Below are 13,143 nucleotides of genomic sequence, written 5' to 3' on the forward strand. Positions count from 1 at the left end.
AGTATAGAATGAAAAAAAAAACTTTTCTCTGTCTGTTTTAATCTGTTTACTGCTCTAAAGAGACATATAAAGCTGTTCCTATGTCCTTTACCTTCTGTTCATGTCCTTTTTTTATTTTTCATTCACACGCATAATGTAGCCCCTTTCTCCTAACACTGTGTCTCGGCTTGGCTGCCTCCTTGGGTTAGGTCACACTAGCTGGGTCATGGGGGGCTCAACAAAACGTTCATGGGTTAAATGGGGCGATGCAGACGCTCCATGCCTCCCTCTCCTCTGCCCTCCCTCTGTTTTCAGGCTGGCCATTCTCCTCTCATTAATCCGGTGTGGATGTTTATCCATGTTGACATTCAGCATAGCGGCCAGCCTTCTCTCTGACTAACAAACAGAGTGACTAAGGTTTTTTTTTTTTTTTTGCAGGAGCTGTCACAGGGTTTGCCTAACCTTGCTCAATGTACAGGCTTGGGGGACAGAGAAGCACTCCAGTTGTTAGTCACCGCGGCCCACGGGACAACCGGGATCAGTATGTGAATATGAATGCGTACCCCCTCAGGACTGCCATTATCAGTTCTGTGTGCTACGGAGAGGAAAATCAATATGATCATCATAACAGGCTGGCAAAGAGCCAGCCACTCGGCTGCATTCAAAGCACAATACATGGCAGCGGATTACTCCTCATCTGATGTCATCTAATTTCATCCCTGTAGACAGAAACATGGTGGGACTATAATAAGGTCAAGCACGCTTAAAAAGGACTGGACGTCCAACATTTCTGGTAAAAAAAGACAACAAAAAATAGATGACAAGCTGACAGTCAGGTGGTCCGAGGTGAGGCTACAGCAGAGGTTTGAGTTTTTGCGACAAATACAAGCTAGCATAAACCCCCCCTCACTGGGCCCGCCTTCTGCTTATTGTGTCAGTCCAGTCTTTTTCATTAACCGCTCCACTGAGGACCACAAGGAGGGGAGAGAGGGGAGAGAGGGGAGAGATGGGCGGGAAGGGAAAGAAGGAGGTAGTGGCGATGATGGGGGAGTAAGTAGGGGTCTGCAGACAGTCATTCACTGTGGGGCTGAAGAGCAGCCACCAAATACATGATTAAAAACACACATCAACAGACAGCGTTGAGCTCACTGTTGTACAAAATATTTACCTCCACCAGGGCGGCAATTTAGAGGTAATCTCTCCCCTGAGTGTACACACACTACTAAAGAATATTATCTCTCACCCCCACACCTGCCCAAGAAGGAACAACAAGAAGAGAAGGTGGAGTTCATAAGGATGAAATCATCTTGCAAACACACCTGTGTGTCCATGACTCAGTGCTGCGGAGTCAGGAGGAGGCTTTTCTGCTCACTTAGCTGACATGATACACTTAACCAAGCTCTCCTCCCTAAACTGCACTGCAACAAATACCTGCCTACACCTCCTGTATCACTGTCAGTGTTTGGGTTCAAGGCTGTCAGAGCCGCTGCAGACCAACACAACACTGGCGAAAACAAGCATGTCAGAATGGATACTATTGGTGTTATGGTATTACAGCAGCTAAATGATCTTTCATGCAGGCAAGAAGCAGCATGCTGCGCTGCTATTCTGGGGCACCACATTTTGCTCCAGAGCAACGGTTGAGTTATTGTTCAGTTCACTGAGCTGACGCGTCGCTACAAGCTCCCACCGCCTCATCCTTGTGTTACCCCCTGCCCCTTTCATCCCACCCTCCAAACTCAGCAACTCCAGATATTTTCGTCCTTTCAGGGACAGTGCTGGCCATCTGTGGATGGCTGCGTCATCATCAGTTAGGGAGCCTCCGAGGCACGCGGGCCCCATCACATTGTCCTGTCATGCAGATGGACCCCTCCTGGCCCATGCTGGGGATTCAGGGGAACTCCTGCCTCCTGTGCCAAATTAAGCCTTCACCCTGACATTAGAAACAGCACACTTGGTAGCACACATTGCCACTTAAAAATACACAGGATGGAAATGCCACGGGGATGCGTTTGCATTAAAGTTATGGCGAGCAAGCGTGACGCAGGCGAAAGCTACATATCCAAGACAAAAATGTCACACAGAGTGCTGCAACGCGGGCCCTTGAGAGCCCGAGGGCCGCGTGAGAGAGGGATTTGATGAATTCTGCAAACGTTCCATGGATTCCTCCCTCGCAGGGACCTTTGGGAAAAGAATGGGTCATATGCAAATGGCATGCACAGTATGGAGGAGAAGTTTCCCACAAGCCGAGTGTGAAAAGGGCTCTCCCTCCCCATGCCGGGCCCGCTGAATGGGCCTTTTCTTTTGCCACTGAAAGTGTATGAGGTAGAGCAGGCAAACTGCAAAGGTAACTAGGCTCTTTCTCCTCAGGCTTTCTCACTAAAGCCTGAACACACAATGGTTCATTTAGGCATTCAGCCACACAAACCCCAATAAAGCACATCCAAGCGCAGTTAAGGGGGTTACTGAAACTGACTCTGGGTTTAAAACCCCTTCTTTACCTTTTTATAGGCTAATGCTCTCAGCCTCCATGGGAGCAGCTAATCATTAAGCTGCCTTAACAGAGGTGGGAGTGTGGTTGAACATCACATCATTTTAATTCTGCTTAATAGTCAGATGAGGACAGGTCTTTTCCCACCCTGATGGACGTGTTGAGGGATGAAACTCAGCCGGAAGCAAAACTTTTTTCCACATAGGTGATAAAAAACAAATGTTAAAAGTTAAACGTTAAAAGTGTTACCTGTGCAGGGTCTAAAATTCTTTATAGGCTGTTTTTGCTGATGCATGTAATATAACATACTCCTCGTTCTGACCCTAAAATCTATACAGGTCTACGAGATAGCCACCATGTGTGTCATGCTTTTCATCCGCCAGCACCAGTCCCACAGTTGTCACCTGTTGTAAAACTCTTTAGTCACCTCAGCCATTTCTCACCACCTCTCTCCAACCCCCCTTTCAACTCCACAGGGAACATGGAGCCCACAGTTTAAAGGGTCAGGGAGGGATGGATGGAGAGACGGAGGGAGCGGAGAAAAAGCAGCACACCCCCAGCTCCTCTCTTCCCCTTTCATTGAACAGACTTAAACACAAACACAATTGGACATGCTGGAAGCCTCACAATGGCACGGGGGGGGGACAGTGAAGTCATACTCCAGGCACGCATGGGTGCCCAGGTCAGGGGGCAATCAACAGCACCCCTGGCTACTGTGTCTTAACCCCCACTCTGAAATAAAAGGCCGGCTCTGGAAGGAGGAGTGAGAGGGAAGAGACGGAGAGAGAAAGAGAGAGCAGAGGCGGGGGGATTTTCTTCTTACTTGGCACTTTCAAATGAAGCTGCTGAGGAAGTTGGTGAAAAGCAGTGAGATAAATGAAAAATTTCCTCCTCTGCTAAACTCTTCACACAACAGGGGTGGACCTTTTAAATGTAAACAGATGTCTGTTAAAGAACTGAAGTGGCATGTGGACCTACAGAGTCAATCCCCACCTCCTCCGCAGCCCAAAACATTGCTTGTTTCACCAAACAAACTGTAGCTACAGCTAAACCATTATTTTTTATTATTCTCCCACAAACTAACAGCATGTGGTCGTATTCTATAGTTTCTAGACAGGGTGAGTGAGTCCAGGGCACTAAGTATAGTTTAAGTGTAGTTTTACCAGGCCAATAAACATGCTCTTCCACATTACATGAGTTGTTGCCAAGTGCCAAGCCCACAACCTCATTTTCCTTATTTGATGCATGATTCATCAAGATGCGAGTGTGAATGTGAGCGTGCCTCAGAGAGAGAGAGAGAGAGAGAGACAGACAGACAGACAGATTAGGGGATGAGATAAATGACTTTTGTGATATTGTTAAATAAATAGAAATCCTAGCTACCTGTGTGCAAACTCATTTCAAAGTGTCTGCATAACACTGACTCCAGCTCCCGAGCATAGGTACAAAGCTGTCCCAGCACAGCCCTGTTTATTTTTGCAAAGAATGTTAATACTGGGTGCATTCCTCTATTCCCAAATTGCTGTGTTAAATTACCGTTGCAGGGAACGGCTGCTATTCCTAAGGGAAGCTGGCTGAGGAGAAGCGACAAAGGAAGCTGTAGTATCCCGCCGATTGCAAACACCTGTCATCCTGCAGGCTGTTAACACCTCTCTGTTTACAGCGGGGAATGTAGCTCACCTTGATCCCAGCTCCCCCTGCTAGCCAGGGACCTGGCAAAGCCACTGACCATAACAAGCTGGGCACAACTCGGGCTTGTTTAATTATAAGAGCCCAGGCAATGGCTATTTAAAGTTTTTTTTCCACTTATGCCAACTATAACCAAGGCTATGACGACATGCAGCAGCAGCAGCCTTGAATCTTTAAACTTCACAGAGGAATTCCCTTCAAAACACAGAGAAGGTGATTTACATGACAGATCACCAGCCTTGTCAGAAGTGAGGACTTCAAAGCACACCTTGACGGCCCTTTGAGGCAAATGGGTCGAAGTCACAGGGAACACATCTGTTAGGTTACGGATGTGACTTTAAATATCAATGGGCTCGCGTCATTAATGAGAAAAGTTTAATGAAATCGCGTAAAGTTTGAGAGAAAAGGCACAATTACAGGTAGACATCCTGAAGTGTCTCCTGAGTGAGTGAGACTCCCTTCCTCTCCCGCGGCAGGGAAATATCCACACCTTGACAGCAGGACCGTAATCTGAGGTGTGTCCACACCTTCTACATATTTGGTTGCACACACGCTCCCGGGACGCAAGGCAAAGCTGAACACGCCACATAGAAAAAGAGGCGACGGTGGAAATCATCATTAGGACCCATGAAAACAACGTGCCACTCTTCACATCACTCATCCTCAGAACATTCAGCAGACACATTTTGTCGCATTTTGCCTCCCACTGAAGGCTGTTTTTAGCGCCTCAGAAACTACCGGCTCTTACTAAGCGGGTTCGTCCATCCTATTTTTGATGCTACACAGCACAACGCTGAATTTCCAACATTACCTCAGTTCCCTTAAGCTACACTGGGCGGCACAACACACGAGTGTGACTGGTTGATAGACAACACACGGACCGCACCACAGAGCAGGCTTGGCTTCTCTTTATAATAATCATAATGAGAAAAAAAACGTGGTACACTGTCGCTCAACGGATTCACAACGATCACACGGTTTAAACACACCGAGAGACGTAGCAGGAAGCAGCCATTTCAAAAATAAGCCAAATTAACATTTACATGTGTCACACAGACGGGAGAAATCAAGTGTCCAGCCTTGAGGAGAATCCCGTAGTCTACTTTGTGACCATACGAACATTCACGGCCACAATAAGGCGAGCGAAACCCCGCGTACCGAAACCGCGAAGCGCAGAAAGGGTGGCCACTATCGTTGTTGGTTTACGGGACAAAATAATAACAGAACAGGGAGAGAAAAAGAAAAGAAAAATAAACTGAGTGTGTTTCAAGGTTCAGTCGCGTCCACGGTCCTACAAGAATCAGGATTCCCAGCGCGCCTGGAGAGTATCCGCTGTCCTTATATGGGCAGAGATCTTCCTCGGTCCCCGGAACCTCAGTCAGCCCATCCATGTTTCTGCTGAGCCCCCGTTACTTTACAACCAAAGCCCCGTAAAACACCGAGGGCGACCGGTGCGAGCGGCGCAGAGCCGAAACCCTGAAACAAGTTGGAGGATGAAGAAAAAAAAAAAACCCCCGGAGAAATGTTCAAGAGGTGCTTCAACGCAACAGCGCGTATTTCCCCCCATCCCCTGTCTTCCAACAGGACAGAGGTGTCGCCGTCAGTGTGGACCTCATTTTAGACACTTATCAGACATAATAAACGCGTGGGGTCAACTCTGGCAGAGCAGCAACAGTGTCCTGTCGCTACCTGCTACGAGAGAGTAAAAAGGACAGAAAGAACAAACCAAACTGTTGTTTTGTATCTGTTTTTAAAAAAAAAAAAAAACCCCATAAATGATGTTTTGGGTTAAAGCACAGCTATACCTAATGTTTTTACAACTAAAACAGTCAGAAACAAGCAGTCTGTCGAGGTCAGAATAACGATCAGGTAGCCTGCTTCCCCCCTGAACAGGTCCGAGTCTGGTGGTGGGCTCAAAAACTCGACAGAATATAACTAAATCAATGAATGTAGAGTCTACAAGGAGGTTTGAAGTGTATTAAAATGAATAAAGAGGTGTAAAGTGGAGACAAAAGCTGGTCCACTTATCACAGGGTGAGGTGCGTATAACGGTCTCCGGTGCAGCGGACCGCTAGGCGGAGGGAGAGACGCGACCCAGGTATAACGGTACACCACATAGGGCTGCAATACAGCGCTCACTTGCTACTTCCCAGCACTTTCTGTTGCTAAAAACTGGACTTATGGACTGCCAAACTTTTCGCTGAAATTACCAGGAGACAGAACAGCCTCTCCACCGTCTCCCCGAAAGAAAAGCTCCGCGTCGGAAGTAGTTTTACTCACCGTTGTTCCTCCTCGGGTTCGCCTGCTTTCTGCGCTTACACCTGGGGCCATCCGCCATGATCCTTTCGTTGTGTCTAAATGCTGCCGGAGAGTCACCTCCTCTCTCACCCCCTCTCCCCCTCCTCCTCGTCCTCCCTCCCCTTCACCTCCCCTTCTCCGCACCTGGTTTACGACACACTTTACGACATCACCTTCCCGCACCTCCCCGATCCACGCTGCCAGAACCATTCATCCTAGATACTGGAAGTGAGAGGGATGACCGCATGTATGATGTACCTGCCCAGCCTATTAGTAATGTGTCCTGCATTTAAACCGTGTGATGGAGCTATTTGTTTCTGTTTTTATATTAATAACTAAAAGGTAGAAGCCTAGGTGAAAGTGGTGAAGGGGTGTGTTAGTTTGCATCCTTTATAACACCACAAACTAACTACAGTACCTCTGTTTACCTGAACACAATGCAAATTGGAAATATAATTTATTTGTTGTTTAATTGTTTTTTTATCCTAAAAAATCATTTTGAAAGGGTAATATTATGTTGCCTTTAGTAATTTATCACATTTTTTCTCTTACACACAAACAGGCAATTCTTGTTTATTATTCTTTGACATCATCAGTGCACATTATATGATAACACCTTCGAATATGACATTTTGTTACCTAACTTTGACCTACCAACCTGTTGTTTGTGTCGTGTGTGTGTGATAAACACAGTAGGATAGCAGTGTAGAAGACAGTGTGTGTGTGTATGTGTGTGTGTGTGTGTGTGCGTGTGTGTGAGTGTGAGTGTGTGTGAGTGTGTTTGTGTTACAGAGAGGAAGAGGTCATGAGACTGTCATCACTGATTCAATCCTCCACCTAAAGAAAGACCCTGCTGTTCTCCTGTGTCGAAGTCACTGCAGCGGTGATGAAGAGGACGCAGACATGCCAGCACAGTCAGCAGGTTCAGACTGTGTCCAATCAGACCTAAACCTCAGCGTACGTGCACACACACACACACACACACACACAGATGGACACACACACTCATACACCAGTTATCACAGTGGGCTCTGTGTAAACAGAAAAGAAGAATCCAGCATCACATGTTTGAGGTGATTTCTTCTGGAAAGTTGTAGTGTCAAGATGGATGAAGTTTATAAACTCAGCACAGAATGAAATAATGTTTGAGGTCCCATGACATGCAATTATAGGTCAGAGGAGCAGCAGTTGCTGCAAGGCTGTGGCTATTCTTGAAGCAGATGACTATAAGGTTTCTGGTGCCTGGACCCTTGGCATGTTAGATGTTGTCATCATTCAGTCTATTGTGGCAGCTAGACTGTGTAACCCAGTCTTACCTCAAGTTGGGTGTCCTGTGTTGTCAAGACAGACTGTTTAATGCGGCCATGACGTTTTGTAATCACTGGAAGTGATTTAAAGAGCAAGCAGAAGTTACTGCTTTGACTTCTGTCTTTCTCAGATATATTTGGATTACACTTCCGAGATTTCATCATTTAATCTGACAGAAAGTTTGACATCGATTTGATATCAATCTCTATTTACAGACTCAGAGAACAAACTTCTAATTGCTGGACAATCAGCTTATCATTCAGCTACATGTGACAGCTTGTATACACAGGATGGCAGATCTCTGGGGTGAATAATTCAGTAGCAGCAGAGCAGCCCAGCTCTCAGGGCAGGCTGCCCAGACAGAGAGTAATAGCTTTAGCATAAACAACACCTCCAAACTTGCTCCAGGTGGCCTCTTCTACCAATAGACAGCCTGTCTGTGAGGGACAAAGGGAGGGTGCCCAGGCTCCCTCTCTCTCTCTCTCTCCCTCTCTCTGGGTTCCCTGATGAAAAAGGCCCCAGAAACAGTCTGCATCAGCAAAGATCAATGATGAGACGCTCAGCTAACCATGCGGTTGTAGCGGCGTTCCCTTGCACACTGAGCCTGGAAAAATAGGATGCTTGTTATCCAATGGAAAGTCCGATCTTTCCCATTTTCCTTGGATCGCACCGCTATTAGCATGAAGTCATTTTTCAGCGTCTGTGGAAAAGAAAAAAAAAGAATAACAATTATACGACCACTACTAATACGAAATAGCCCGAAGACATCTCTGATGTGTTTCAGAGGAACTGGACTAAAACAGGGTGATTTATTTTCTCTGGCAAATCTCTGTGTATTTTATTACTGGAGCAAATGTGAAATACACCAAGCTGGTTAAGTTGTTAGACACATGCAAGTTTCCTGATGATCCCTCTATAATTTGGATGAAAGCAGGGTTACAGGTCAATCACAAGACATTAATCTAATTTCATCAAAACATCCACTTCACACTAAAACTAATACCTCAGTTAATAAAAGCAGAACCAGTTTATCACAAAGCCTCCCTGAAGACAGCATACAGGTGCTGCTCACCTGAATAATAAAAAAATAAATAAAAAAAACAAGATAGAGTCTGGGCCATAAAATGAAAGGCTGACTCCTGCTCTTCCTATGGGGAGTTGAAACTGAGGAGGAATGGAGGGGGGAGTGAGGGATAAGCAGCCATCCTACACTACATTAAGGGATCATGCTGCTCCCTGAAAATGAGTATTGATCCTCTTAGGTCCAGGATCGTTTAGGAGATTAAAGGTTGAGCTTCATGGTGCTCCACGCAGGACCAGGGGATCAGCTCAGTGGGACAGTCGAGCCAAAGCAGCCTATCGGTGAGTGGGGAAAAGAGGGGCTGGTGTGCAGTTGAGAGGGGAGAGGAGGAGGAGGAGGGGGCTGCTCTGTCCCGTACCTCCAGCCACAAACCCCACTAGCTGTACTGTGCCATCTGGGCTGTCAGCTAAGAGAATCAGCTGAATTTCTATAGGTCAGAGGAGCGAAGAAGGGAGAAGGCGAGAGGGTGTAAAATAGAAACTGTCTGGGGGGAAAGACCTCAGAGTGTCAGAGGCAGGCAGGATGGATGGAAAGAAAACAAAGCAAAGCAGAAGAACAGAGGAAATGAGACTAGAAGAGAGGAACAGAAAGTACAAAAGGAGGACGACGGAAAAGGTACACCCTGCCCTGCTCCAAACAGAGAGGAGAAGCAGGAGGCAGTGGCAGTGATAGAGAGAGACACAGCAAAGACTAAACTGCCTAATCTCTCCCAAGAGACGGCAGCTAAATGTGAGGTCCTCCTCCTCCTCCCCTTTCCACAGACCACCAACCCCCACACAGCACCATCACCACCGTTGCATTCTGCTCAGCTGCAAGTCAAGGCTGTTATCCAGCCTGCTAAAAGACACACACACACACACACACACACACACACACACACATACACACACACACACACCTACACACGCACTGTAAAAGTGCTCAGGTGGAGCCTACGATGCAACTGATACTGCGAGAAGAGAGGAGATCAATTTCAGCCCAGAAGTGAAGCACACATACTGCACAAAAAAAGCTGTGAGAGTGTGTAGAGTTTGAAGGGGAAAGCAGCTTTTGATTTATAAAATCTGCTTCTTTTAACAATCTGGCTTGTAGCAAATAAACAGATCCTGTTGCAAGCCTGAGAATTTTCTCATGTCTCTCTCTTTGGGTGTAGTTGGCCCCTTGGGAGAAAAATCCTAAAACAAATATCAGCTGAGGTATTCACAGCGGTTGAATGCATGCTGTCAGAGTCTGAAACCCAACAATACAATGTTTTGAGGACTAGATGTCAATCTCTTGGTTTTCCTCCAACCAACTCACTTCCGTCTTCCTCTATGGATTTTTTCTTGAGACAGGAAGTAGCTGACATGCTGGTCAGAGTGAGCCACACCCCAAACATGTTGGTTGGGGGGAAAGGTGAGCGGGACAGAACCAAAACACTTGTCAAAGTATTTTAATCCTCCTCATTTATTAAAGCGCCACTCCACAGATTTTAAACATCAGCTGTTATCAGGGTTTATTTTTAACAGAGAGCCTGAATTACAAACTGCTGGCACAGAGAGACACTTTTTCTTCACATAAATATTCCCATGTCCTGCTGCTTAATTCTCTGCAGTACAATCCAAAGAGAAATATTGTACTATTTACTCCACTGGATTTATTTAACAGTTGTAGTTAATAGTTAATTTACAGATTAACATTTTACACACCAAAAATATGATGTGTTTATATAATATGATGTATTGCTGGAGCTTAAACTCTTGAAGAATACATAAAATGTTTTCAAAACTAGCTCCACTACAACCATCTACTACAGTAAAATGCTGCTTGCACATTAATTCATCAGTAAGAATAATCCAATGATATGATCTAATAAGGATAATGATATAATTGTATAAAAGTCACATGGTCAGTTTTTCTGCATTGAGAACTTTTGAGATATTTTTTCTAAAACTATTTGCATATTCTTATATTTTCAGTGCAGGACTTTGACTTGACTGAAGGATATAAACACTTCCTTCTCCACTGTAATTACCAGATGCACTACAACGTTTCAGTGTTTGAGAGGCACATGCAATTACATAACATCAGCTGGTACACAGACCCAGCAGGCCTTACAGTCTCCCCAGTAAACATCCGTGTCTCTCAAACGTAGGCTTTTTATTACATTACAGCTGAATGTTGTGTGACCCTGATGACCATTATGGTGTGCCATCATAAAATAGCCCAATCCAAGACAACCCCAGTGACGCCATCAGGGTTATTTTGTCAGACTTTACTAACTTTACAACTGTTGTGGCTGAACATGACTCCTCACAACAACTAAACAGACTTTCATTTGTGGGAACTGAGAATAAGGATTTCCTTTATTTTATTTTCTTACTCCCTTTCTTTCTTCACTCAGTGACTGAAAAACCAGGATTAGATAATAGCTCTCAGGAAGGGTTTGGAAGACAAGAAGAAGATGAAGCCCCCTCTGATGCTCAGAGTTAAACAAATAAACACTAACTCCTCCACTCCCATGATTCCACAGGGGTGGGTGGCCACGGGGCTGAGAGCTCCTGACCTGTGGGTGAACGTAACGTTGCCTGTCTACGCTGCCGGCCAAGATATATACTTGTTTTGGCTAAGGAGGCTTGTGTGAGGGCTTATCCTCCACATATGCATGCACATAGAAATGAACACACCCACACAACCCCAGTGCTCCAGTCAGGCTTGCACCAGTCTTCTCCCTCCACTTGTGACTGTCAAAGGGAGACAGCCATCCTCTGGAAAGCCCAGTTTAAATTTATACTGTATTTATTGGAGCGCCTGTTGCATTTTACTGTTCATTTGTCCTTGCGGCTGGAACAGTGTTTGTGTGCTTTACAGGGATGTCAAACTCAGTCTATCAAGGCATTATTTTTGGAGTCATCTTCTTTCACAGTTGAAACGAGTCTGTGGCGAAGTAACACGTGTGAATTTAGGTGCTCTGCAGTGACAAGATGATGTTGATTTTATTAATCAGGTGATCCAGCAAAAAAATGTAACTATCTTGAAAAAGTTTGCCCAATTCCGGTCAGTGAGGAACTGAAAATCTACATGGAAGTTACTTGTCTTTTTCTTTTTTTAAAAGTTGTTTTGTGGATCATTTGTAAGCCTTTATTTATAGGACAGCAGAGAGTGACAGGAAATGGGACAGGGCTGGGGGGTGAACTGGGGACTCGGCTGCTGTTTGCACCCTAACCACTAGGCCATCAGATCAGGCACTTTTCTTATAGTCTGCATTGTTAAAAAATGCATACTTGCATGCATATATTCTTTTTCACTTACTAATAGTGAGATCTACTTAAGCAGACTGGATGTGCCTATGGGTTTTGAGATACCTGGCTCTGAGGTGGAGTTGAATGGAATTTCATATTTGGTGCTGAAGACATTATTAAAAGGACCTTACTGTGAGCAGTTCAATGACACAGATTTTTACTGAAGAAATCAAAATTGTCTTGTTGACTTTTTTAAAGTTGCATTAAATTATTTTTTGACGTTGGGGCAGCAGCACAAACTGAATACACCACACTGATATATTACAATATTTGAAGCTCCTCTCCAGACATGTTTTAAACTATGTAAAAATACTTTGCTGTGAATAATATTTTGTTTAACATGGTTGTCTCACATAAAAAGTGGAAGACACAGGGGCGATAAGCACATCTACTCTTACTTCCTCATTTAGAAAATCTGCATCAGGCCTTGTGCCCTGCCCACCACAGCTGCTAGCTCCAGGTTGACAGGTAAAACAGAGGAGGAAGCATCAGGCATCAGCCACATGCTTGAGCCTCAGTCAGACCCAGAATCAGATGAGTGACCAGAAGCATAGTTATCTTTTTTGTTTTGTTTATGTTGTTTGTTAGCTTGTAACTGGCAGTGGCTGACAAAATGTTAGTGGTTGTGCTAATGCTAACTCTGGCTCTCTGTCCGGATAAGGTTTCACATTTATTTAACCCCGCCCCCTGTGGTTCCTTAGGTTATATGACGTATGAATCCCTGGCTGTGTGAATCATTTTTTATGAGACTATTATTGGTTCGCTGCAGTTCAAGGTGGAAATATGCAGTAATGGCTGACTGATTATTTCACTCATGATATGTCTAGTATTATATAAAAAAAATCATCATATGGACATTAACAAGGTTAAAAACTTGATTTTCATCAGAGGTGATCTTTAAAGTGGTGCTAAATGTGTTAGCAAAAATGTTTGTATTTGAACATCAGCCAGGCACGCAGCAACATTAGTGTCCAATTTGGAGTCAAGTTTCTCATCACCTGGTGAGTGAAAGTGAG

At 45.0% G+C, this 13,143-nt stretch overlaps 1 protein-coding gene across 1 annotated transcript in view; it reads right to left on the minus strand.

Moving 5' to 3' along the window:
- Positions 1-6,720, minus strand: part of zeb1b (zinc finger E-box binding homeobox 1b) — a 48,594-nt gene extending 41,874 nt beyond the window's left edge. Inside the window, exon 1 of the mRNA XM_071485656.1 lies at positions 6,440-6,720. Coding sequence (XP_071341757.1) covers positions 6,440-6,497 — 58 coding nt within the window. The 5' untranslated portion in view covers positions 6,498-6,720. The remainder of the gene's footprint in view (positions 1-6,439) is intronic.
- Between the last annotated feature and the right edge of the window lie 6,423 nt (positions 6,721-13,143).

The sequence above is a fragment of the Trachinotus anak genome, unplaced genomic scaffold, assembly GCF_046630095.1.
Source record: "Trachinotus anak isolate AG129_WGS33_773 ecotype Australia unplaced genomic scaffold, CSIRO_AGI_Tana_v1 ptg000009l, whole genome shotgun sequence".
In the NCBI taxonomy this organism is placed as follows: Eukaryota; Metazoa; Chordata; class Actinopteri; order Carangiformes; family Carangidae; genus Trachinotus; species Trachinotus anak.